This window comes from Triturus cristatus, chromosome 2_1 (assembly GCF_964204655.1).
Source record: "Triturus cristatus chromosome 2_1, aTriCri1.1, whole genome shotgun sequence".
NCBI lineage: Eukaryota > Metazoa > Chordata > Amphibia > Caudata > Salamandridae > Triturus > Triturus cristatus.
Window position 1 is genome coordinate 497,188,619 of NC_140581.1, and position 22,522 is coordinate 497,211,140.

A 22,522-nucleotide genomic window follows, 5' to 3' on the forward strand; every position below is an offset into this window, starting at 1 on the left:
AAAATGCTAATTAATATTTTATTACCATACATAAAGCCAACCCCTGCTGCACACCCTTTGGTCCTGCGTGGCAGGGGCTTGGCCACAGACCCTTATGGTTTTTAAAGGGTAGGGGGTCCACATGGCCTCCCTCCTTAACCTGATTAGGAAGGGGGTATGGCCTCCCTGCCCAAGCCTTATTAGGCTCTGGAGCCTCCATCCCTCAGGGCTGTTTTTTTTATTAAAAAGGGAGGTCACGTGGCCCCTCTCCCTGAGCCAAATTAGCCCCACGGGATCTCATTCCCCAGGGAAGTTTTTTATTGAAAGGGGAGGGGATCACTTGGCCCTTCTCCCCAAGCCTTTTTAGGCTCTGGGGACCCCATTCTTTGGTGCCCACACTATTAAAAGTGGGTGCCCTGGTGCCCACCCAGTGCACCCACCATACACTACCCTCAGCTGGCTGACCTCATGCTGCAGAAGTCGACACTGCTACCGCCTGCAGGAAGCCACTACTAATGCCGCTCCCTCCAGGCAAGAGCAATATTTTGATCTGTTTCCCTGCCCGCATCAATGCAGACCCAGGTCAATAGTTGCTCCCAGTTGGCCAGAGCATTTTTGAAGATCCCGCCCGCTGTGAGCATTTTTAAAGCTCTCACCGGCTGGGAGCAGACTTTGTATATGCTCCAGCTTGGGGGGAGATTCAGAAAAATGCACCACCTAAGCGGGAACAAACACGGTTTCCCAGTTTGTGCCAATACAGGCAGGGAAACCACTATGTCCTGGGGTTTGGCTCTACAAATAGTAAGCAGGCCCTAAGGGATGGGGTCCACCGGGGCCTTTAAAGGCTCGGGAGAAGGGACCGCGCTGCGCTCCTCCCCTTTATTATTGAAATCGGCCCCAGCGACTGGTTTTCAGTCATTTTATCCCGGGGTGGGCTCCCTGGGGCCTTAAATGGCTCTGGGAGAGGAGCCACAAGGCTCCCCTCCCCAAATACATCCCTGGGGGTAGGCTCTCCGGGACCTATAATTAATAAATGCGGCTCTGCTGACATTTTGCTTTTTGGGGTTTTTCTTCAATATTTGCCTATTTGTTTTGGTCCAGGGGGATAGGGGAGTCCCTCTGGGGTATCCCCCTCCCCCCTGCGGCCTAGGGGGGTCTTCTTACATTTTTCTTCACGTTTTTACTTCCTTGGGTCCTGTAATGGCTGCCAGCAACATATTTCTCATGTTGCAGGCAGCCAATCAGAGATAGTCCAAGGGAAATAAAGCTCCCTGGGTCAATCAGAAAGCTCAATTTTGTAATTGGCGCTCCAGCGAGCATCTCTTCAACTCAACTGTCCAGATATAAAATTATTTTTTAACCACAATTTCTCAAAAACTACTCAACGGTAGTAAGTGCGGTTTTAGGGTTTAGAGGTGGGTAAGGGGATTGGGCGGTAAGGGAGTGTTTAGGGGTGGGTAAGGGTATTGGGTGGTAAGGTTGTTTTTAGGGTTTTGGGGTGGGTAAGTATCGGGTGGTAAGGGTGTTTCTAGGATTAAGGGTGTGGAATGGTATTGGGTGGTAAGCGCGTTCTAGGGCTGTGTGAGTTTAAGGGGTGATGAGGGTGTTATATATATATATGGGTTTCGATTACTTGATCTATACTTACAAATGTAGTTGTAAAGGCATGCATGGGAAAGGCATATAGGTGGTAAATCACATAGTATTTGTAGAGCGCAGCTTATCACCCCAGGGGTTACCCAGACGCTGTGCTGTGGGTCTCAGTCGAGGAGAGCCAGGTCTTGAGTTCCTCCCTGAAGACGTTAAAAGAGAGTGCAGTGCCTAGGTGGAGAGGAAGGTTGTCCCAGGCTTTGGCAGCGAGGAGAGAAAACGAGCATCTTCCGGTCTGGCTGCGGTGGATGCGTGTTATCTGTGGGAGGGTGAGGTGTGCGGAACGAACATTTGTTGGGTTGGTGGAAAGTCATGTGGTGGTTCATGTTCCTTTGGTCCAGTGTTGGTGATGGCTTTGTATGCGTGGGTCAGGAGCTTGACGGGGAGCCAGTGGAGGTCTCTGGGGTGGTGGTGATGTGTGTTCTCTTGAGCATGTTGACAACCAGTCTGACTACTTTGTTCTGTATCGTCTGGAGTCTTTGCATGAGTTTTGAGTTTATGCCAGCATAGAGGGAGTTGCTGTAGTCGAGTCAGCTGGTGATGAGGGCCTGTGTCACAGTTTTCTTGGTGAGGAGCCATCTGAAGATTTTTCGGAGCATGCAGATGGTGTTGAAGCAAGCAGATGCAACGGCGTTGACTTGGCATCTCATGGAGAGTTCGCTGTCTAGAATCATGCATGGTAAAGGCATTCATTGTGATGTGATCCAACGGTTCAGATATCACCTCAGTACAGATGCTCTGACAATGTTATTACAACACGTAGCCCCTTGTTATGTGACTCAACATGCACTGCTTGTGTCATTTTGTTAAGTTCAACATTTCAATAACTTTGATAATGGTCAATTAGTGATTAAAAACGTACTTTTTTAAATTCCATTAGTAGACATGAAATCGATCAACATTAAAATTTGGTCAATAAATTCTAAAGCACAATAACGTTCAAAACGTTACGCGAGACTGCAACTGTATGTAATCCTCAAAGGTGAGAATGTAACTATGTAGTCCTCAATGCATATGGGCCTTGGTTTTAGCCCTGAGACAAATGGTCATGATACTTCTAACCAAATTCTCGTTACAAACTAAGGGACTGATTCACAAAGGTAAATTATACTTTTGAGTGAGTTTATACTTTGTAGGAATTTTACATCTTTCGGTATTCACAAACATTGAGTGAAAACTTATAAGTCTCACCCCCCCAGAGTAATACAATTGACTTACTCGTGTGGGTGGGTGACATCCCTGCCTCCGTGACCCTCCCCAAACCTCTCTTACTTCTTCCTAATCACATCCCCTTTAGTAGTAAATCTGCACCTTTCCCACCCCCTCTCCTGGGTCCCTCCCACATTTGCAACTAAAATCTGTACTTACACGTTTTTCCGCACATATAAGAGTAAGCAAACATACATTTTTAGTATGTTTTGCAATATTACAAAACGTACCGTATTGCAGTTTGAGAATCAGGCCCTAGGAGTTCAAATATTTCAGTAAAGAAAATATTTATTATGGCTCTGATCTAGCACTTCTGAGTTATAGGAATATCTGTAGAAAGCCAAATATTTACCTGCAAGTCCAACCTTCCATTTATTATTCCTCCCAGTGAAAACACAGGAGCCCAAATCAGCACGCCTTCAACCCGATTACAACAGGTTCCAGTGGAAACACTTCTGAAGGCTTGAATTGGTGAGGGCGAAATAGGCCTTCCACAATTATCTCCCTGGCCAAACAAACACTCAATAAAGAAACAATGACACAACCTAAATGCAAAACTATTTTAGCCAAGGACTTGAACACCCCAAATGCAGGACAAGAATGTTTATGTGCAGTCATATCTACCAAAGCTCTTTCCATTTTTTTGTTTTATTTAGACAGTTTCCAGACACTGCCACTTCCAAACAAACTCCTTTACTCTTTAGCCTAGCATTATCAACGTTCCAAACAAAATTAGCATCCAGTCAGCCAAACCTCATTATCTTATATTTTCTAACCTTTACTTATTTTTCTACAAAAAAAAAAACAAGCGTTTTCCGCTCACTCCAAAAGTGATCGAGAACATGAAACAGTGAGTGGCTATCTTTCAATCAGCATTGAGTGAGTTTACATTACATGGAAACACCAACATGTGCTCCGCTCAAGGTCAGCGGAGAATGAACAATATTCCCTGTTTCAGTGTAGGTACCCCTCCCCCAAGAGAGCATGTATTGATTGAACACCACAATTCATGAAGATGACAAATAATCAAAAGTATCAGAGCCAGGTTTCATACTACCCAAAGAAACCCATTAACATTGCTAAATATGTTTTGGTCTTTGAGCAGGGAGTAACAATAGCTCGGAAGAAGTCTTGACCTATACAGCACAGCTTGGGGACGGGGGTCTTGAGTCCATCTAAGAAAGATAAGGAGCTTGGGTAGGAGACTAGTTCAGACAAAGGGCATCTAACCACAGCTTTCCAGACAACAGACCCAAATGAGTACGTTTGGGGTCCCCAGCAAGCTATGTCCCAGTAATCTTAATTAGGTTCTCCACATGTTTATACCAAAAGTGTGCAGGACCAGGCCATGCCGTAAACGTGATTAACAGAAGAGCTGCTTCTGGGATGACTGGATTTGTATTGTTGTATGAAAGTTGGTTAGTACTGTAGGGAAAGGTAGCTCCTTGTAATATATTAATAATGGTTCATCTTTAAACACAAATTAATCAAGAGCAATTTGCATTCAATTTGTCACATCATTGGGCATCTCTCAGCACAGATCACAATTCGGCTTGCTACTGTCCCTGAGCGCTGGTAGGGAGATGACCAATATATTCCAGCAAGAGAATTTAAATGTAGGTCGCACAACAATATTCAACCACGGCATGGATAGCCCAGGAGCCTGGGCAGATATGAACATTAAGGACGATTGTGAATTGGTGCGGAGCAATCATTGAAATGGCTCCTCTTCTGAGGGGGGAGGGAGGGCGGTGGGAGACAAGCAAAGTGGATGTGATGACCAGTGATGACCTGTCTGTTTGGTTGTTCTTGTTTTGTGATAAGAAAAATACAAATAAAAATACAAAAAAAAAAACCAATATTCAACCACAACTTTGATCACAATAAATGGGAGAGAAGGTCATTTGAGGGGTGATCAGCTATCATATTGAGTATGCCTTCATAACCCCACTGTGGTGGCAATACAGCAGCCAAGGACCTACTCTTAGTTTTTTAAGATAATTATCTCATTTAAAGAATTTGCAGCTAAGCATTAAGTCTTCTAGAGACTCAAAGTAAAGTTTGGGCACGAAAAATCTGATTATCAGCATCAATTAACAGGTGACAAGGGACTCCTAGCTTTAGGAAAAATGTATGTGCTTCATATAGGGCAGCAGGTGAGTGTTCAAGATGCAGCTCTACTTGACTCTGCTCTAACATTTAATCCCGCCTGACTTCAGACCCTCATTGCCACAACTAATCCTTAATCATGTATCAGTATTTAAGGTTTAGGTAAGAGACAACAATTCGTCACATATTACAAACGTGGTAAACTTCTTCTAAAAAAGAATAGTCTTCCTTATTGAAGGTAGGTATTGCAGGTTTCTCCTCCATTGCTTTCCCAGCCTTATGGGAAAAGGCCGTAGTGGATTTCCCATCCCTAAACAAGTTCTGCAAAGAGTGAAGTCACTGAAAAGAATAACTGTTGAAGCGACCCTACCCTGCAAGTCGCTACATGAGTTATGCAAACATCTTGACAAATGGGAAATCATACTTTGTCTCACCTGAAATACTAAACAGTACCAGAGGAGACCAAGCACCAGAAACCCAATTTAGCATTGTTTCATAAGAAGCGTGCAATTCAACTAGTTGTGTCATATCCCTGTCCTTTTCTCCTTAATAAAGTTTTAAACCTGTGCTTTGCACGACAAATGTTTATAGCAACTGTATTTAATTGACCAATTGCAAACTGGAGATGTAGTCTCCGGAACCAGTATAACATTTAAAGTAAGTTGAAGGATGGGTAACTTTTTAGAGGTGTCTTGGTCCAGGTTTTGGATTTGCTTAGCCTGAAATGAGATTGACCGTATTAGTGAACGAGCTCTAAGCGCACTTACCTAATCTGATTTTTTCTGCTCTGTCTTTGAGTTCCGTTACTAGTGCTTTCATTCGTTCATAATTCTCCTACAGAGACAAAATCAAAATAATAATTCAGCAGAAGTGCACTATGGAAAAAATTATATATAAATTATACAGCAAACTAGTCACACAACAGATAGCCACTTCTTTACACCAGCATTCTAGACTTATTTCTTCCTTATTAGGATTTGCTCACATTGACCTGTGCTTGCAAGTGGAGAGCATAGGTGGCCTCTCTCCTCCTTACACCGCACTGCTACTGATAAATCATCGGGGTCCAAGGCAGCCATCATCACAGTCAAAACATGACAGTGCCTCTGTAACAATTCAGCGTCTACTACTGTAGAAATCACCCTATGCTTTTGCATTCAGATGTATGCTTCCAAGTTGGTGGAGAACTTCCTTCCCTGTACTGAGACAAGAACCCAGCCCATTTACTCCAGAGCTCATGGTGAATATTAACTAGACTTTTCACTTGTGAAAAGGAAAGATACATGATAATCTGGACCAGATTACAAGAAGATGGGCTTGGAGGGAGGGGGGGCAGAGCATATGATTTCCATCCTGAACAAAGTAAATGCGACTTCACCAGCTAATTGCCAGCTAAGCTGCAAAGAGTTGCTTTCATTATAACAAAGTTTAAAACAATGATTATAACCAACTGAAATTGCTTTTAGATAGCTCTTACCACCCCTGATGAGGCATTAAAGCACTTAACGGCGAGCAGCAGACTACCTGGGATCCCAAAGTTAGCTGTCAATCCATTGGGCAGTTAGTGGGATTAGTCAATTGCTTGTAATCACAAAGGGACAATCAGAGGAAACAAACACAAGCACATCCACCTTCTTACAAACTTAAAACACAAAAGGTGCTCGAGTGTCCTAGGAAATCCAATAAAAGAATGTATTTTCCCAAGGGGAACAATCATAGCCTAAGTGTCAAACAAAGATATTTAAGGGGTCCTTTCATTCACAGCATTTTGTGGCATGCTCCATAATAGGCGACCCCCACACACACTTTTTGACAACATACAAGATTCATAAATTTCACAAATGTTTGAAAACATTCTCATTGGTAGGGTTTATCCCCATATTCCAAGCCAGTCTTTCAACCAAAAGGAATAGAAAGATCAAACAGCTCTTCCAATACATCTTTTTCTTCAGAATCAATGCATAATGACACCAATTACACAACATCTCGACCCAGGGGTAAACAATACCAAAGGGGACAACATTTTCATCAACCATTGGTGAACCACAGCGTCAACAACCATTCTTTGGATGGAATCCTTATCAAGGTCACTCACCCCTTCCCCCTTTGGGAACTTCCATTGGTTTTAGCCCCCCAGGTCTTTTTTGGCAGCGGAAGAGGCAGAGGAAAGAAAAAAGACTGGAAGGTTCAGTGGGGAGCACCACATCACCAAACAGAAAAGGAGTCTTCCCCACAACTTGGGACTAACAGGTAGCAAATACTGTGATCAACTTCAGTGACAACATACTCAGAGGCTCAATTGAAATTACTCAAAAATGGTCTAGAGTTTGTCCCCACACCGAAACAAGACATTTTTGAATGAATGGGCTGAGTTTTTTTGTACAATTTGCCTGGTTTTTTCCCAACAGTAAACCTGTAGAGGATAGGGAGACTAATACTGGATTGAAAAGGAAATCAAGGTTTAATCCTACAACTAGTACTGTGCAGGTTGAGGTATTAGCGTTTGAATAGGCAGTGGCAAAAGAAGCGGATGAGTTGAAAACTATCAGTACACACAGTTTTCATAATAGCTCTAGAGCCAAACAGGAAGCACTAGTCGAACTACATGAAACTTCCCACATTGTGATAAAACCAGCTGACAAAGGAGAAGCCATTGTGGTTATGCCTGTTGATATGTGCAGACAAGAATGTCTAAGATTGATGGGAGACATCAGAAATGACAAAAAACTGGATACGGACCCCACACAAGACATTAAGAAAGACATCTTGTTTATGGTAAAACAAGCAGAGGAGAATCATTGGATTAACAGACAGGAGGCAGATTTTTTGTATGAAAGCCACCAAAGGTCCCGTACTTTTACATCTTACCCAAGATGTATATAGGAAATTTTCCACCCCCAGGTCCTCCAAACTTAACTAGAAATGGGTCTATTCCAGGGTCCCTACCTACGTTTGTGGGCCATTTTCTGAGACCTTTACTAAGGACTATGCTGTCGTATATAAGAGACACAAAAGATAGCCTTACCATCTTAGAGGGTATATCTTTTGACCCAGAGACACAACACTTGACTATGGATGTAGAGGCACTTTACACAAGCATTCCCCAAGAAAAATCCCTCAAGGTCCTAAATGAACTCTTGTACCAAACAGAACGGTCTTCAAAGACACAGACTGAGTTTGTTCTAGACTGAGCACACATGGCCCCCACCGGAAAATATTTTAAGTTTGAAGATAACTTTTATTTACAGTTGCACGGAACATCGATGGGCAGCACCTTTGCCCCTAGTGTAGCATGCCTGTACGTTCATGCATTTGAAAGGGAACACATATTTAAACATTACCATCCTTTTTCTCAAATACTGCACTGTGAAAACGTTACATTGATGATATCCTCATTATCTGGTCTGGTAATGAAGAAGAAGCCACAGCTTTTTCCAATCGGATCAATGAAAGAGACAAGTTCCTATGGTTCACATGAGTAAAAACAGACCCGAGATTTCCTTTTTAGATCTGAAAATAGAAACTACAAAGAAAGTCTTGAAAGTGTGAAGTATTTTACAAACTGATTGCAATAACCTCTTAAAGGTATAAGGAACAATAGTTTGCATCCTAAAACCCTTCATGACAATCTTCCTGTTTGACAGTTTCTGAGGCTACAGCGCAACTGTACAGAAAAACGAAACTATATTCACCGTGCAGGCCTGCAAACAAAAAACTGCAAGAGAAAGTATATCCCATAAGAATAATAAAAAGGGCATCAAAAGGGGCATACCACAGTCAAAGAAACATGTTGCTACAAACATTTAAAAAACCAACAACAGATCACCTCATTTGTGTAACAACTTCTGGAACCCATTCCAATGCAATACAGAGGATTGGTAATAAACATTGGAGAACTCTAACCTCAGGTGCACTCAATTTTGCCAGGCTTTTTTTTATATGTTTTTATTTTTAAACATCAGCCAAAACATCAGTAGGTGAGCCTTTTATACAGCAGATTTGACATTAGTACATTCAATAATTACTTTCAGGTTTAAAGAGATTGAACTTGGGGAATTTTTTCTCCAGTACCACCCTCCCCCATGCCATGCAGGCACACCATACAATTTTGCCAGGCTTATGTTCTCCTTCATACAGGATAAATCTCTAAAAGACAAACTGGTACACATATGACCTAGAAATCCTAACATTCAGAATAAACGTATTATGACACATGGAATCTGCAACCTGTATTAGGACATTTTAGCTCTGGACACTAATGTTTGTATGTATACCAAAAGAGCCAAACAACTTGACCTAAGAATGTATATCCCATAGGCCTTAAACATCTTACAGATTTGGGAATCGGCTAATGTGGTCAACATGATCACATGTTCCTGCGGGCTCAGGTATATAGGGATGTCAAAACACAAGGTAAAGATTAGAATTAACGAATATAGGAGTGTTCCTATTGTGTAGGAAGACAGCCACAAAAATCATTAAACATATTTTGGAAAAAGAACATTCTGAGATTGACGGTCATTGAACAGATACTATCGAAAACTGTAAATTTTGAAGAAAAAAAAAAAGCAGTCTTCAGTCGGGGAGGAGGTGGATTTACCGTTTGGGGACATCAAATATAGGCCTCAGCGGTGAGGTGCAGCGGACACAGCTCTTATCAGTATAATTATTTCATTCCTTTAGATGTCCATTGATTTAAATAGATAAATGAAATTAATAATTTCACCCGTGGTCCTGGGTTTGAAAGATCCCCTAACTCCCACTCATTTTCTGCCATGTTAAAGGTTTGTGAACAACCTATGTTATGTCCGCTTTGCCATCACGGCTTTAGTACCAATTTGATTTGATCTTTTTACCATTAACACTATTGTCTTTCACTTTTTTGTTTGCCTAATAACTGTTGCGAACCATTCTAGATTACCAATGAGTCTTGCAGAACCTAGGTGAGCTTCTCCTCATAAACTAACATCAATATATATTGTTGAGCTATTTTACTACAAGTGACCGATTGTTGCAGGGATTCTGCTCATGCACAGAACTATGTGCAGGAAACCAGGACCTCAGTGAATTGTGGTGTGCCAAAAACTCACCTCAGTTCCCAGAACCCCTATCCGACTAGCATCAGTGTCTCATTTGTTCTCCCTATCACCTCGAAGCTACCAATGATTAGACAACCCAGAACAAGCGACTTAGAGTACTCTCAGGAATGGTGGGAATCAGAAACACCTTTTCGTTATTATTCTCATATCAGTCCATAACAAGAGTAATCAGAGACACAGTAAAGTTTAAAATGTTTATTTTTAACTACGTGCCCTAAGGTGCAGTACTTTGGCTAAAATAAACAGATAAATGATTAAAAACAAAACCATCAGCATTGTTACAATACCATAGAAAATGAAGGAAGAAATCATATTACAAAAGGATAGTGGAATACAACCACCCTCCCTTCACTAGTAAGCTAGTTTTATGAAACTCATAGAAGGTCTCTAGGTTTGAATGGGGAACCCCATACCATAAATATCAGATTAGGTGAATCATATCACAGGATCAGCTCTGCTCTGTGTCTGGAAAAGGTTTTCTCCAAGTGCCTGAATCATGCATGCAAAAGCAATATTAAAAGGCACCAGAGTTTCAGATATTTGCAGCTGTGTGCGTGTTATGGCTAGAGCGTGGGCCGATCAACCTAAATTCAAAAGCATGCATTGTTATTTGACCTGGACGGCTTCTGCACACAGTGTTCAGACTAAGGTCGCGGTGCACGTCTAGGGATGTGAACAACAGACCGTTCTCATGTGAAGAAAAAGCAAGCAAGCAGTTTTTCTTGTAATAACAGCTACCTGCAGTGTTGTGTGCAAAAGCAGCAAAGTGGCAAGGTGGCATTTTACATCTAAAGCGCTTATGCTAACATAGCAATGTGTGCCCATAGAACCCCGTCTCCACTACACGATGATTCCGTCTCGGTCACCTCTTTCCATTCAGGACTTAATTTCCCATCATCCTAGGTGACGCAGCAAAATGTCCACGATGCAACACGGAAGTGTCTGTAAATAGTGTGCTTCTCTGGTCCACCATGCAGCAGTGCGTGGGATCACTAGGTAACAATGCTGCGGCTGGCTCTTGATGAAGTAAGTGCCTATACACACTCTTTTGTAAAAGAGATTTAAGATTCCTGAATTTTTAGACAGATAGTAGACTGTCTGGCAATACGCCCATCCTCTTCCGACCACAGAATTCCATAACCATGCGAACATATTATATATGTGTATATTTTGTCCATTTGCATGCCCTTCCATTTGTTATTTGTGACGTTTGCACGCAAACCATTAATTTTGTACTCCTACACAAGCAAAACGTATTTGCCTATTTATTACTGTAATCTTGAGCTACAATACAAGTATATAAACGTTTAGTTTGTTTAGTCAGTGGGGCATTCCCGAAAGATATCAGATCCCCTTTAGATAGTTCTGGTCATTACCATTTACAGAGCTCTTTACTAAAAGTCTAATTAACCATGACTGAACAATAATGTGAGACATACCCTTGCTCACTTTGCCACTGGATTCAAGATAGCCTAGCTGATGAGGATTATGAACCCGAAACCGGTCCCAGGATGCTTGCTTCCGGTCCAGGGAAGACATGGCTTGGCAGCTCGGGCTGAACTGTTCCCATGAGGCACAGGGTCATTCGGATTTGCATATGGCCATGTCTGAACTGGGGTGGTGGAGTGAGCTAAAGAATGATGATGGATTAAACCCAGATCAGTTGACTGGGGGTGAGTGTTTGATTTGCTCAAACGCTCCGTCCATTATCCCCTTTGGTATCGCTTTGTTCGCCCTAAGTTGGCAGGGTATGCCCAGACGTGGGTCCTTGCTTACTTTGCCGCTGGATTCAAGATAGCCTGGCTGATGAGGGTTATGAACCCCAAACCGGTCCCAGGATGCTTGTTTCCGGTCCAGGGAAGACATGGCTTGGCAGTTTGGACTGAACTGTTCCCATGCGGCACATGGTCAGACTGATTTGCATATGGCCATGTCTGAACTGGGGTGGTGGAGTGAGCTAAAGAATGATGATGGATTAAACCCAGATCAGTTGACTGGGGGTGAGTGTTTGATTTGCTCAAATGCTCCATCCATTATCCCCTTTGGTATTGCCCTGATGACCACTGCCTCATTATACATGGTCAGGTAGTTGTATATTGCAGCCATCATTAAAACCAGGTTGATAGAAGCCAGGTGCACATTCACACTGATATCCCATTTACACAATTATCAGATTTAATATCGCTTCTTCGCTCGTTGGATCTGCTAATAGATACCTGAGAAGTACATATGAAATTGTCCTGAATAGCAATCGACATACTGTACTTGGTTGAAATAATGAACAAAGTATGTTGACAACATTGTTAACTTCGCTAACCTCATACTTTGCCATACTTTCAGAGGCCAGCATGAAATGGATTAGCTTCTGCATGAAATTGACAAAGGACCAAGTTACATCTGCAACATCTGTTGTCAACAATGAACAGGATGAAAGGCACCAAGGTGGTCCCCCAGCAGCCTACTTGTTCTCTTTGCTGAAAAAGGAGGGCAGAGAAATAAGTAATAGCGAGCACTGGCTGAAGTATACAGGGGGTCTTAGAAAACTGGTTTACACAGTTCAACCTAACCAAGGTTTTGAAGAAATTTTCACACGACGTACGGGGACATATTATATTTTTGATGTCAGACTGTTACCAACAATTTACGAGATTGAGGTGCAAAGCACCTGGCAAACGCTGGATAAGCACCTCCTAAGCTTTCCAATATATGATGTCCACATGATGAAATTTCTCGAGTTTGGATGTTTCAAGAGGATGATATTTAGGAAAAACAGACATGTCTAATATATATGAGGGTAGACCTCCAGTGAAAGTGCACTACTGGCGAGGTATCTGCAAGTGCTCCTGAAAAAGAATATTTCATTTTGAATGGATCATGGTTGCTGCCTTCCATAAGAAGTCTGTTGCAAGCCTGGTGGTGGACCCACACCTTGAGACCCTGAAAACTCATGACACCTGGGCATGCTTGGACGCCATGGATAACAATCCAACGCATTCATGGAACGTTAAAAAGAAAAACTTTCCAAGCATTATATGATGGTGTGGACACAACTTAAAGAATGCTTGAACCCAATATCCAAAGAAAAGGACAATGCAGAACTTGTTACAAGCATCCACAAATTCTCAAATGAAATCCTTATTAAAGAAATATACTGCTGAACAGTTTGCCAATTATTTTACTTAGTTATGGGATTGTTGGTTGCTTGAAGCATGCATCCAGCCAGGATCTACCAGTCTAGTTAGGGTAAGCTAGATGCACACTAAAAGATAGCCCGTGCACACCCTCTGGTAGCTTGGCACATAGCAGTCAGGCTTATCTATAGAGGCAATGTGTAAAGTATTTATGCAACACACACACACACACACACGTAACACAATGAATACACCACAAAACGATTCTACACAGGTTTAGGAAAATAGAGAATATTTAACTGAGTAAATCATGACCGAAATGACAAAGATCCAATCAGCAGAAGTCGAGATATGAATTTTTAAAGTTTACATGCAAAAATAGTGGTTATAAGTCACTAGCAGTCAAAAGGTTATTTGAGGTCGCGAAGGACTGGTGCAAATCCAAATTTCAAGACAATCGCGAAGGAGGGCAGGCTGGCTACATGACCCACGCAAGCCCCACTGAGAAAGTACCTTGCAAGGAGCAAAGCTTCAACGCCAAGGGCTCAATGCGCTCTTTTCCACGGAGTTAGGTCACTGCGTTGTCGTCGAGCTTTGCGGAGATTAAAGCAATGCATTGTTGTCAGGCCGCACAGAGCATCATCATCAAGCCGTGCAGGTTGTAGAACCACTGTCTAATAGCCTCTGCATCAAAGGCTGATGCATCGGTTCCGACAGGCGCAGTGGAGACAATGTGTCAGTTTTGTGAAAAACAGCTGCAGAACTCACTTCTAAGGCCAAGAACTTAGAGAGGGTACCTCAGACAAGGGTAGGACTCTCAGAAGGCAGAGTCCAGCAGCACCAGCAGGACTGCAGGAAGTCTTTGGTGTCTCTGAGACTTCAGAAAACAGGAGGCAAACCAGCAAGCCCTTGGCGATCACTGGAGCGAACGACTGAGTCCAGCTGTCCTTCAAATGAGCCAGGGAACAGCATGCAGTAGGGCAATAAGCAGAAAAGCCTTCCTTCCAGAAAAGTGGTCCAGTGGGGTCCTTTAAGCAGTACAGCCGTCTTCTGACAGAGGTTCAGCTCAAGGTCCAGAAGGGTCTGATTTTAGGGGCTCAGAGACCCAGTACTTATACCCAAAAGTGCCTTAGATGTAGGGGTGACTTCAAAGCAGCTCTCTGAAGTGCACAAGGAACCCTTTCAACTGACTTCTGTCTGCCAGGCTATCTGTGGGAGGTAAATCAGTGCTTGGTTTGTGGACAGGACACTACCTATTGAAGCGTGTCAGCCCCTCACATTCCTCCCTGCACATGAAGACCCATCAGAATGCAGATGAACGCTTAGAATGCATCTGAGCCTCACCTTCCAGTCTTTGTGGCTGTCTGTAGGGAATGCGCAAAGTGTAGCTGTCATCCAATCCAGATGTGTATTGGAGACAGGTTGTCAGGCACATAGAGCAGTAAAAGCAGAAAAAAAAAGTCCACTTTCTAAAAGTATTATCAATATTTAGGCAACCCAATCTTCTCTTGTGGGCTTGGGTAACAGAAATTATCAAGTAAAGATGCCTACAAGGGATTTCACTCAAAGAGAAATTTCATTCAATGTCAGCACTACTGTTGGATGCCCCAATTGTGACATCAGAAATGAATTATCCTAAAAATATATTCAATAAAGTCAATAAAGAATAAATCTCAACAAAACCGGGTTTATTTCTTGTATTATGTATTTATAATCAGAGACACCATTTTATGTACCTAAGCAGCCACAAGAAATGGAAATGGGAATAAAACAGGTTGCATAGAACAGATTTAGAGGGAAAACCCCGGATGATGAAATTTCTTGAGCTGTCTGTGTTTGGGCCTTTGATAAGGTTCATCACTCTATCATACCTCATCATTAAAATGTTGTAACTCACATTTGTTCCAACTGGCTTCCATTGCTCGAATTTTTTCCAGTTGCTTGTCTCTCGCAAGTTTCATGCCTCCGACACGACACACAGTTTCAGCGATTGCCATTCTCTCCCTGGTCTATGTCATATATGCAGCTCCGCTGCTAGCATTCCTTTCCTCTGCATGTGATCCTTGGCAGGCTTACGCTAACAATAGGCAAACATATGACACGTAATTGGCAGCTAGACCAATTGCAGGTGTTGACCATGTCTGTAACCAGTGACGGCTGCCGTCAATTAAAACCAGAAGGCCGGCGGGGAAAGTGGGGGAGAGGAGGGGTTGGCAAATAAAAAAGAAAACGAAAAAAAAACTACTTACCTGGCGCTCCACTCCGCGCTGCCGGCCGCCTTGTTCCTCCTGCTCCTCATGTCTCGAACCCACAAGTGGATGGGCCTAAGGGCACAGGCCTCGTTTGCCGCTCAGACAGTGCCTGGGAGCCTGTGGGGTTTCTCCAACTTAGCTGTACAATACAGCAAGGTTGGAAAAACATAAGTGTGAAAGTGTGTTTGGCCGGCCAAACACATATGCGCACTTATAAGTGCAGAGTACTCCTCCCTGTACTGGCCCGGCCTCTTCCCTCAGATGCAAGTAACTCCGACAGAGACAAATAAAATGATAATAGCAATGAGTTGTTATTGTATTATTTATTCTGTGCTGGCAGTGGGGCGACGCTCCGCCCCCATTACATAGGAACCGCCCCCGTCTGCAACGCTGAAAAGAAAACAGGAAAAGCTGGTGCCAGCATGACTGGACTAAAATCAAAATAGTTCAGAATGACTTTGTCACCAGCTTCAGAAGAGTAATTTGGAAGACCCAATTTATCAAAGTACTGGAGATTCTGGAAAATGTGAAGACTGTTGAAAAGTTTTCTTGTACAATAACCCACTCCAAGCCCATAATGATAAGGCACCTGTCAAGGGAGTATTTTTCAAACTCCACAGATTCAAGAAGACTATTAGCTTCTAGATGTTATTACTGCAGCAGCCTCTTTCATTCAGGCAACTATAACTCACGCGACCGCAATCCTCTGCTGATGACGTCAGATATTACATCACTGTATTTAGACACTTATTTACCCATGTCTTCTTCCATTAATCTTTAGCTATACCTATATTACAAATATTTATTTTTCATAAAGACACATATATCATCAGTGATGTAATATCTGACGTCATCAGCAGAGGATTGCAGTTGCGTGAGTTATAGTTGCCTGCACTAACTATAACGGGGGAATTTCATTGTTTTTTTACGAGTGAAATGTCCAGCTAACTATAACATGTGTGAAACCTATGGTTTTTTAAGTGAATTTGCAAGGTTTTTTAAATGCTAATTCGTAACTATAACGTGTGTGAAACCTATGGTTTTTTCAGTGAATTTGTATGTTTTTTTAAATGCTAAGTTATGTATTTACTAATTTAATTTTTTTTCAGATTTTTCACCGTGCGCGCGCTGTGGGCGCTGCACGCACCGTGCTGACACCTCGCGATTTTTAAAAAAAATAAAAATTGTTTTTTTCGCCCTTGGGTGTCCTTCTGTGACCCCCTGACCAAGGCTAGGGGGTCAGGAACTGTCCACTCTGCCCCCTTTTCACGTTCTCCACCTTTTCTTTTCACCCCCTCAGACTGCGAGAGACAAAATGGCGGCCGACACTTCCTGGTTTCGACCGATTCGAATGTTTACAGACATCTAACAACCAATCAGAATTGCGGTCGCGCACGGCAGGATGCGCGCACTGTGCGCGCACGGTGCGCGCGTATAGATATTGATATGCTTTTAAATGCTATTTTCTCAGGAAATACTGAACAGATTTACACCAGACCTGCAAAAGGCACTTCCTTGACCTCATGGCTACCTCTCTGCCAAATTTCACGTAATTCTGTTCAGCCGTTCTGGCTGTAGCTGCGACTAAAGGTCCTATGGAAAAATGCATGGGGGAAACGCGTTTTGTGACCCCCCCTTTTTCTCGGCCCCCGTTTCACGAATCACCCCGAGACTTTCAGGGTAGGAGCTGAACGGAGCGCCCCATTAGTTTTGAAAATTTCGTGAGGATTCGTCAACCGGCGCCAAAGTTATTCAAAATAGAATTTTGAGATTTCCTATGGAAACTAGGTTGTAACTATAACTATCTACTGGCGACCGCCAGTAGATAATATATATATATGTGTGTACATTTGCTAATCTTAACTCCACATCTATGTGCCTTGATAATATGCATATGATCAAACCAAATGTTTTTAACTTTCTCTGAAAGCTGGATCACTTTGCTTTTCACGGTGAATCCATTGCAATCTAACTCTAAGTTACGGAGAGTCTATAACCAACAACTCCCTTTTGCCTCGACTCAGGAGGAACTTCTTATTTCCCACAGCTATGACTTGAAGTACGCACTGAACTTGTTTGGGTGGAGGGTTTTGTGGTTGGGCCATAGAAAGAATCCCAACTGCAGAATCAGCACAACCTCTAGCACTGTGACACCCCCAGCACAGCCTTCTTGTTACTGGTGCTTGTGCTGCAACGCTATTCACCTTTGTTGCGAGTGCTGGTGCTCAATTTACTGAGCGTGAGCACATCTGTGGGGCAGAGGCTAGGACTGGCCTAGCTCTGCGGATTGTGCAGAACGCTCACAATGCAGGGTGGCACAACCGTTACGTTACGTTATCTTTATTCGGATATGCATTATCCATAAAAGCACAAACATTACTCATAATCACATGCATAGTCCATCATCATTAAAAAAATAGAGAGACTCCACATTAAAACTAATCAATTAAAAGTTACTAGGTTATCCATGACTTGATATCATCAGCAATGTTAAAGTGACAGTGTGCAAGTGCAAATATTTCACGAAAAAACGGGCAGATTCTTATATCACAGAGAGGTTACAGTTAGCAGCAATAAATGAAGGTGCAAGTGTGCATAGTACAAAATATAAATACAAACAGTACAAAATCCAGAAATGTGTATTGTACAGCCTAATCCAGCAGTCATTAATTCATAGAAAGACGTGAACGAATGGCCATTTTCAAGAAAGTACACACTCGGTATGTTATATCATCATCTTTAAGCTGGAGAATAATTCTGTATGCATCCTTAAAATTCGTTGTGCCCTTTGCCCTGAAAAACGGTATCAATAACTGCATACTATATTTTTGGTAAAAAGAACAAAAGAACAAAAAGTGTAGCGTAGACTGTTTCCCTAAGTTATCACATGGGCAGACCAAGTTCTCAATATTAGGTTGGTAACCCATGGGGAAGCACAACAGCTACTTTATTGAGCGTGATATGAGACGAAAAAGAAGGCTTCGCTCCCAGCGAGTAATATCTCTTAAGAGATAACTAATAGGAGAACATAATGGGGGTCCACCCTCGCCTGTCATTAAAATATATTGTTTCACAGATACTTTGGCGGATTCCAGAGCATATCTCGCATCCCCATAATGTTGATATAAAACTTTACGAATAATCTTTCCATCAATACCATCCAATTGTTCAGGGTTCTTAAAAATATGCTCTAGATTGACCGCAGTCAAATTTGCCCGTACTTGAGCCAGCCAGGCACAACCACTACCATCTGGCCAGAGATGTTTTAAGGCATGGGTAAAGTGGGCTCTGGCCCAGGCCATAGTCATTCAGAGGGCCCCCGGATAGAGCCAGCTCGGTTCTGTAGAAAGTCTTGCCCTGATTACCATGCATAATTCTTAAACAGATTTTTTTAAATACCGTTTCCTTTTAATGTGTTTCTATTGTGAGTGATGTGCGTGAGACTCTAAACAGAATGAGAGAAACCCTTTAGAAACCAAAGGACTATGGTTCAACCCAGAAAAAACAACAATGTGTCCCTTTGTCCACCAATACTGAAAAACATAATTCATTCGAACATCTCTATCACACAAATTCAACCATGGGGACACAATTACAATTGAGACTATTATAGACAATTTGCATAGAAATGTTGCGTTTATGATTCATGCAACATCTATAAAAATAAGTTTCCTTTAGATTAAAACAGGGCCCCACAAATGAGAATTGGGAGGGTGTCAGAGATTATTGATTATTATTAGGGAGCTGCTGCTGTGTTACAATATTGAAACACAAGTCACTGTATAATAGATGTAACAAGTTTAGAATTTGGCTGAATGAACCTTTGCAGAGTCAGTAACCTAGACAAAGAGGGCAGGAAAGAGCTGAAATTGCATCATTAATTCAAAGCTGTTCTGAACAGGTTCCTCCGAAATACGTTCGTCCCCGTAACCCCAAAATCCTTAAAATGTCCCTGCGTCCAGCAACTACTACAAGCATTGCCTCCAGATGAACACTAATATGTTTTCCTGACCCAACACCCATGTGGGTGATGACAAAGGGCCAACGTTCCCTACCCTTAAAAATTATCCCTGAATTTATGATTAAAATGAATGCCCCCAGAAACAACCTGTTTCCTACTTACAGTGAATCCAGTGCATGTGTTAGATTAAAGTACTTTTTTTTTTTTAAATCAGCGGAAGTTCTGGCAGAACAGTGAGTCACTGATTGTTACAACGTCTGAATTCTGAGTCTCTAATCCCACACCACCTCCCTGAGTAAGCCTTGGACTGCTCGACTTTTCTACCCTGAATGTCAAGTGCTAAAGGGGTGTATTTGGTGATCAGTTTTGGGTCCAATTGTGAGGTACACCCAGGGACACTAGTGGTAAACAGCTCTGATTACTTTGATCGGAGCCTAGTGACCCATGATTGACCCTGCACTCCTGAAAAAGTTCCCACGACGTTTTGCTGAAAAAGTGAGTATCACTGAAAATGGTCACACCGCTCTCAGCACAGTGGTTTGCAAAAACTATTAACAAAGAGATACAAAATCCTTCTCTCTCAGTAAACACTGGAGTGTAGTTTCTCAAAACATAGATACACTTGGGCTAGGAAGGGAAAAAGCTGCTTGATTGCTGTTTTTCAATTTGTATTCCATTGACGTTTTATGCTTTTTATATTGTACACAATATCCAATTAATAGGCCTCTTAGTGCTGCTTTTGTAACCCTGAAATTCAACTTGGAAAAACAAAATAAACATCACAGTGAGTGGGACTAAGCAATGACGGATTTGCTACTCAACATGATATGGAGCAACTTGAAATGTCACTATTATACAGATTGTAAAAATATCAGAATACCCTTTTGCTTGAGGCATATTTCTCGCTATTCCAAATGAATATATGTTTTAAGTCAAAAAGAAGAAAGCGGGTTAGTACAATTGCAGAGTTCTCCACTTGATTTGCACAGCTGTCCCATAAGGATCACAGAATTCATCCATTCGTGTCCATTTCCATTTCAGTCTGGTGCTTGTACTTTTTATGTTTTTATTAGAACACAAATCTACATATCGTTGAATGCAAATAAAACAAGCATTTGTAATGCAATAGGTCCTGCATTTATGAGAGTTTGAGCTACTGGCATTGTATAGGACAATGCCTTTCATTTATGTGTTGTTTTTAAAACAGATAAATAAAAGGCATTGTCATTGACAATGCCAATAGCTTAAACACTCGCAAATGTGAGACCTATTGCATTGCAAATACATTTGACGCCCGTGCTAAAAAGATATTTTTAAAAAGCGTTAGGCGAGAGCGTGTCCTCTGCAACTGCAGACAGGACAAAGCTATTTGAGAAAATGGTGCTTGGAAGCTGTAATTAAAGCCTACTGAGTAACAACACACGGAGCAGGGGGTGTCCTCATGGGAGGTTATTGACCAATGAAAAGTCACAGTTTACAGTGGACAATGACACAAGCCAATGAAAAATATGGGCCGAGCTTCAAGTCCATACCTGAATACAGCATGCCTCACAGGGCAGCGAATGCGCTGCCCAGGCTCGACCTAAAAATCTAGGACTGCTTATGTCAGCATTACACCTTTTTCTCATTCCAGAGTGCCCAGTGTGATGCATGCACACGTCATATACAGGGCTTTAAGTGGACTGGGTCCTAAAAAGCCCTACAAAAGCAGGTGCTGCGACAGGTCTCTATGGGGCTCTCCGTTTTTGCCCACACCCTCGGGGTGGAAAAAAATAACTTAACTCTGCAGCAGCACCACCCTTCACTGTCTTTGATGCAACTTGAAAGAGACTCTTTATAGTTCTTTCACTGTCTCCTCATTTCAGAACTGAAGTATTTTCAATATTAGATACAACGAAGCCATATTTGTTGCTTATTTATCTTATGCAACTAACAACCATTGTAAAGCCAATAGGTCTGGCTTGTTGTAGGTGGAATGTTACATGTTGTGTTACATATCTGGATGCAAGGACAGAAGCAGCAAAATACCAGTGGGGCAGCACACTATGCTAAGCACAGATTTTTAGCTAAGGTGTTTTACACCAGCCACGCCCCTTTGAGTCCCCTCCAGTTTGTTTATCCCACTTAGAGCCCTGGTACTGCACAGTCAGAAATGTCAATATACATTAAATGTTTACAGAAACCTGGCTGCTATTTGGATGCCAACTTAAGATAACATCAGCGCTGTCGGCCCTTAACGCAGCTTCTTTTTTTTTTTTTTTTTAAATCAGGCTCACACCAAATTCGTCTTATTTTCTGGTCAGCCACTCGTGACCGTGACCTCCCTAACCGGTGACTGGCCTACCTTGTACTGCTCGGCGCGAGGGTCGGGCTGCGAGCCCACTGTAGCCACCTTGTCCGCGTGATACAGGCTCCGCAGAGCAACATTGTGGCAGCTCAGAAGGCGCAGGTGAGAGCGCACAACCAGCAGCATATTTTGGGGTAGCTCCAAGAGTTACAAATGGAACTTCATTTCTCCTGTCCAGGACCCGACCTATAGACACGGAAAGCGGCAGGAAACCAAGCTGACGGCGCCTTCTTGAGCTGCTGTAAATGGGACGGCCACCTTGGAGCTAGACTATTGTTCACTCTTTGCATCTTCACGGAGGTGAAAAGAGATCCAAGCGCGTTAAATTCATAAAAACGAATGCTTCAAATGGCATTCTACGTAATGTCCTTAGTTATAGAATGATCATTAACGGGTATTAATGATAATTTTAAAAATGCAAAATTGATTTAGTAAAATAATAATGCGAATAACTTGAATCCATTTGTTCCCTGATATAGGAAACTGGTTAATTTTAATATCATTTTTGCATGTCGTATTGTAACGATTGTCTTTCTAGTGCGCCCGTGGGCCCCGCGATTCGCATTGCCCGGTTAGTCCTGTTTTTTCCACCCCGCTCGCTCACAGACCCTCAATGAAGGGGCGGGGCCGAGGCAGGTCCTTCCCGCCCAGTTCCCTACACGCCTCCGCCTACAGCCAATACCGACGCAGCAAGGCGGGGTCGGCGGCGAGGATGTGCCTCCTCCACGCCATACCTGCCTCTAACCTGTATCTTATGCTGGTACTGAGAGTAACCGAGAAAATAA

The 22,522-nt window shown here is 42.5% G+C and overlaps 1 protein-coding gene across 1 annotated transcript in view; it reads right to left on the minus strand.

The window, feature by feature from the left end:
- MCCC2 (methylcrotonyl-CoA carboxylase subunit 2) overlaps positions 1-21,941 on the minus strand; it is a 209,639-nt gene extending 187,698 nt beyond the window's left edge. The window contains exons 1-2 of the mRNA XM_085632355.1: positions 21,735-21,941; positions 5,715-5,781 (exon numbers count right to left, since the gene is read on the minus strand). Of these exons, the coding sequence (XP_085488481.1) occupies positions 5,715-5,781; positions 21,735-21,863 (196 nt within the window). The 5' untranslated portion in view covers positions 21,864-21,941. The remainder of the gene's footprint in view (positions 1-5,714; positions 5,782-21,734) is intronic.
- Positions 21,942-22,522: the final 581 nt, after the last annotated feature.